General features: G+C 33.5%; 1 protein-coding gene across 1 annotated transcript; it reads right to left on the bottom strand.

Annotated features, from left to right (window-relative positions):
* Positions 1-3,750: 3,750 nt before the first annotated feature.
* On the bottom strand, positions 3,751-5,579 carry LOC112504545 (receptor-like protein 9DC3). Its single transcript, XM_025108491.1, has 2 exons — positions 4,062-5,579; positions 3,751-3,976 (listed from the first exon to the last, which is right to left on the bottom strand). The coding sequence occupies exon 1, from the start codon at positions 5,577-5,579 to the stop codon at positions 4,083-4,085; it is 1,497 nt and encodes a 498-aa protein (XP_024964259.1). The 3' UTR covers positions 3,751-3,976; positions 4,062-4,082.
* Positions 5,580-5,653: the final 74 nt, after the last annotated feature.

Here is a 5,653-nt window from a genome sequence, read left to right as displayed (position 1 = left end):
ATTTTGTATTTTTATTAAATTAATTTTTATAAAAAATATATATATATAATTTAATGGGGTTCCTTTTGAAAGAGAAGAATTTGCTTGTTTAAGGCACTAACAAATTATATATTATATATTATTATATATTATTATTAATATTTATTTATTTTTGCAGTTTTGTTCAGCTTCAACCTCTACTGCTCAATTTCCCAAAAAGCCCATGCTTCATAGATCCAAAAGTGCCACTTTTTAAGGACACTCCTGTCCATATCCACATTTTCTTTAATTTTTTTTTAATATTTATGTAATATCCTTAAATTAATTCTACTTATAAATCTTTTTTAGATAGTATTTAACAAAAGCACATGTTATTAACATCTTTTCACTATTTTAATAACAATAAAAACTAATTATTTATTAATTAATCATAATTTTTTTTAAATAAAACTCATCAAAAATAGTATCGTATGCAACAATTTACCCRGTAAGCACTTACCCGGGTAAGAGTCGTCACCTTCACTTGCCGAGTAAGACTCTTCATCTTTATCATTGTTCTTACCGGAGAAGATTTTTGACCCTTGTCATGTTCATCSAATAAAGAAAGTTGCATGGCAAGCACTTTCCGGGTAAACGTGTAGTAAACGACCCCTTATATAAGTTTCTGAACAAAGACTTGTGAGAAGGAAAAAGTCTAATCATTCTCTAAGTTATATTTGTACGGGTGTTTATTAAACAGTACAAGTGTTTGTTAAACAGTACAAATCGTCAGTACTGTAAAACATTGTGTGGTTTAGAAGATTTGAAGTACAGTTATAGTATGTTTGTGTTTTTTTGGTGAAACTTCWTCACGTGGTTCTATTTTGTGGTTTTGAATTACGAATCTACGGTTCAAACTGCAGAGTAATACATTAATTTTTATGTGTCATGTTTTTATCAAAACTGATATTTACAAACTCAAAAACAAGTATAAGCCCAAATGGTAGATAAAAAAAAAGACATAACCCATATCAAGTTCATTAGAATCAGGCACTATAACAAAATTGAATTTATAGGACACCCATAATCTCTAAGTGTCCCAATAGACCTTTTTATATGACTTAATTTATATGACCAAAATATAAAGTGTCATATCTAAAGGTGTTGTAATAAGTTTTTTAGGACATTTTTAATACAAAATGTCGTATTAGCAACTTTATCGGACACTTTTTTTAATAGGACACTTGTTTTTATAGGATAATTTTTCAAATAGTGTCCTATAAAGTTGCTAATGAGACACTTTATATTAAAAGTGTCCCAAAACACTTATTACGACATCAAAAAATGTCATATAAACTTATTACAACGCTTTTAGATATGACATTTTAATTTTTTGGTCCTATAAATTAAGTCTTATAAAGAGGTCTATTAGGACGCTTAAAATTTGGGAGTGTCCTATAAACCCGATTTTGTTGTAGTGAGGGCTTATATATTCAGGATTTTGATGAAAGATGAAGCATGATTATCTGTTTTGGATGAGGGTCAAAATAGGGTGGATATGGTTGAATAAATACGAGAGGGGCGTAGATACAAGGCGGTTGTTGAATACTGACTTGGGTTTGAGTCGGGACCATGAGAGCTTATAAAGAGACGATTCCATATCTCGATCAGAGTTGCGTCATTATCGGAAGGTCTAGCCTGATGTGAGTTTATCTGTTTTAGAGACTTTTGTGTGGAATCAACATGTGGATTTTACTTATATCTATACTATATTATAAAACATTTGACAGAAACGCTTAAGAACCATTTTTTTATGCATGAAGTATTGTTTATTGATGCATATTACTTTAAATTCAACATTACAAGTAATTTTGCATAAGTACAACTTATTAAAGCTCCATTTTTAAATTTGTATAACTAACTGCAGATAAATATAATCAAATACAGAATAAACATTAATTTTAAATATAGAAAATCTAAATTATAATTAAGATAATCATTAAGTTCTAAAATAATGTTCAGTTATTATTTTTATAAAAAATTATATTATTAAATCAAAAGTAAATTCTTTGTTATTAAATTTAAATTAACTTATAATAAAAAATTGAATTAGAGAAGTTAAACCAGAAAAACGAGAATTATTAAATATTATTAAACCAAAAGTATAGATTTTTTTTTTTCAAATTGTTATGCTATCTTCAAATTTATATTTCATTCAAAAATAAAAACATTATCGTTTTCTCAAAACCACATAAAATCGTATTATATCCATAGAAAAATAAAATAAAAACTAAACATTCAAATGAAGATTTATTTCGTTGCATTGCGCGAGTACCCTTCTAGCTTGTTATATATGAAGATCTTTTGAGTCCTTATTTTCATTTTTTGTACGAGTTCATTCACATAATAACAACGTATTTTAGGGCCAAATCTCATATTCATCGTGTTTTTAGGACCGACACCAATTTAGACCCACTGCGACCCGAAACCAGTTTTTAACCATTTGCACTCGATATAGTTTGAGACGGAGACCCATTTAGGACTGGTCGATACCAATATTGGAACATATTGATGCAACCCAGGCCCAATGGAAGATTTTTTTTACAAGCCCAAATCTGAAATTTCAGTACTTCCAATCCCCGAACCTAGGCCCACCTCACTCACAGACTTAGAAGCCCTCCACTCGTGGATCTGTGTGCATTGATAAGTAGAGATGGCGGAATTAATCCGGCACGGCCTCAGACCGACTTGGGACCGGCCCAGTCTGGGAAAAATTGCAACCGGTTTGGGACCATCGGTCAAGGGACCTGTTACACTTTTCATCAAAAAACAAGGCCTTGCTCGACTTTTTTAAAAATGTTACCGTTTTTTATAGCCATTTGAATAGGCATATGATCGTTTTTTTTATCTTTTGATCATTTTTTTTGTCTCATTGACTCTTTATACACTAAATATAAATCATATGATGAATGGAGGAAGATATCGACTCACTAACGTAAAAAAAACTTTCACAATTCTTGCTATAATTCGTGATTTTGGCTCGTATTTGATTTCGATTTTCAACAATTCCTACTTCTCATCTCTTTAACAAAACCAATAACATATTTTAAAGTGTATTAAAATAAAAAAAAATTGTATTCTATAAAAGAAATTCAAAAAAAAGTTTTATGTAAAAAATCTATCTTTTTTATAGAAAAAGTGGGACTGATTTCGGCCCGGTCCGAAACCGGTTCTCATAACTGGGTGTTGGGTTTTTGGTCGGTGCCGGTTATTAGCCATCTTTACAATGACTTGATAATTTATTGCTAGTCTGCACTTTTCCTTGTTTCAAAAGCGGCCACTTCTAATTGTGTAAATAAGATGGTTGGGATCATACCTAATTTCAACATCATTTCAATGGATGTCTTATCGACCTGTGTCGTGTAAAACAAGCTCGTAAACATTCAACCCTCAGTTTAATTGCATTTGCTAATATTCATTATTATTCATCATACCCGTCTGTGATATCTTTGTACACGATTATTATCGCCTTATTATTTTATTTATACATAGTGGTTATTTAAAACATGCATGATTGTGAGTATTTATGAAGAGTTAAAAGCCATAAGCATGAGAAGAAATATGGACCCTCATGAATTGCGGTTGATACAGGAAATGATCTGATGTATCTTATTACTGTTAATCTTCAATTAGGATTGATCCATGTAAAGAGATTATTTTTTACCCTTCTCAATAACTTATATTTTCATCAGAACCCAACCCTGTAAATTTAGTGATTGCTCTGATACCATGGGAACAAAACCTGTTTCTATGATGATGCTTATGTATTTCACAAGAAGTTTTCAAATCAAGTAAAACACATGTCTACAAAAATCAAGAAAGTGGAAAAAGGTAAAGATGCAGAAAACAACAAAAGAAATTGCACGACTCTAAGACCATGTCCAATCTGGCTCCATCATATTTCAAATCATGCTCTGAACTTGCATAATTCAAAACATCTCAAACTTCATCACACTACCTGCATCACAAAATTTTGAAAACAACAACAGTGATAAGGTGTTCAGCACAATTTAATTACATAAGAATTAATGCAAAAAACGCACCAGTTAGTTAAGGAATTGATTTCATTTTCCGATATAAACATGTCTTCTCTTCTTCCGTCTCTGCATGATCATATGCTCTATTTCATCAGCAATTGCATTGAACCACTTTGGTCTTCCCGTTGACAACATCATATATCCCATCCCCAATCCAAGTAAGGTTCCACATCCATATCCCAACATCACCACTTTCCATGTAAATCCACTCTCCTCGTCTTCATCGATTTCAAGCTGTGGGGCACTCAGATGTTCACACTGTTTGGGCAGCGGAAACCCACATAGTCCCGGATTCCCATCGAATAAGGTTGCTTCAAATGTCCTGAACTGTGTTCCATCAGGAATGCGACCCACAAGATGGTTTTGCGAGAGATTTAAGACTTCAAGATCCGTGATAAAGGCAAGACTTTGAGGGATCTCTCCTTTTAGTTGGTTACATGATAGGTCTAACGACTCGATCTCTATGAGATTTCCTAGAGCATATGGGATTCGACCGTTGATGTTGTTGTGGGATAAGTTGAGCACTATCAAAGAGATAAGACTACCAATAGCGTTTGGAATCTCTCCTTCAAATATGTTATTGGATAGATCAACAATTGTGTAGTCAACCGAAATTTTTGTAAATGAAAGTTCCGAACCTTTCACCGCAACAGTGATAGAGTACAACTTGCCAATGTCCAAATATTCCGGTTTTGTGCGGTTCTTAACCCCCCTGTTCTTCATCACGTCAAAATTTTGAAAATAATTTCCAGGGAGATGGCCAACGAACTTGTTTTGAGATAAGTCGAGCACTTTGAGACTCAAAAATGGGTGTTTAATGACTGATGAGGTTTCTATGGGACCATGCAACTTGTTGGATTTGAGAACAAGAACCTGGAGATGTTGAAGATTAGCTGACCAGTGAGGGAATGTACCAGTTAAGTGGTTGTTTCCCAAATCAAGCACTTTCAAGGATTTACATTCAGACAACCCATTTGGCACCTCTCCTTCTAATGAGTTTCCATTCAAAATAAGTCCTTCTAATTTACCACAATCATCCCATGTATTTGGAATGGTGCCATGAAAATTATTGTTTCCCAGGTCTACCATCGCTAGGCTCCAACTCATATTACCTAAGCATTGTGGAATCTCTCCATCAAATTTATTATTGGACATATCCAAATACGATAGATAACTCGTGTTGCAAATTGATGGAGGGAATGACCCTTGAATACGGTTGGAATGCAAATCCAAGTAATCCAAAAACTTGAGATGACCAATTGAGTCAGGTATTTCTCCTGATAAGTTGGCGTTCGAGAGATCCAATAAATTCAAAGACTTGAGATGGCCGATTGAGTCGGGGATTTCTCCTGATAAGTTGGTGTCTGAGAGACCCAATTGAATCAAAGACTGGAGATGGCCGATTGAGTCGGGTATTTCTCCTGATAAGTTGGTGTGTGAGAGATCCAAGCTAATCAAAGACTTGAGATGGCCGATTAAGTCGGGGATTTCTCCTGATAAGTTGGTGTCTGAAAGATTTAACATAATCAATGACTTGAGACGACCGATTGACTCGGGTATTTCTCCTGATAAGTTGGTGCTTGAGAGATCCAAGTAAT

This window comes from Cynara cardunculus, unplaced genomic scaffold, assembly GCF_001531365.2.
Source record: "Cynara cardunculus var. scolymus isolate 2C unplaced genomic scaffold, CcrdV1 Un_Scaffold_5956, whole genome shotgun sequence".
In the NCBI taxonomy this organism is placed as follows: Eukaryota; Viridiplantae; Streptophyta; class Magnoliopsida; order Asterales; family Asteraceae; genus Cynara; species Cynara cardunculus.
This window is presented reverse-complemented; position numbering and strand designations above follow the sequence as displayed.

Bases quoted from the DNA above. Each gene is read 5' to 3' on its own strand.
- LOC112504545 (XM_025108491.1), bottom strand. From the start codon at position 5,579: ATGTTAAATCTTTCAGACACCAACTTATCAGGAGAAATCCCCGACTTA.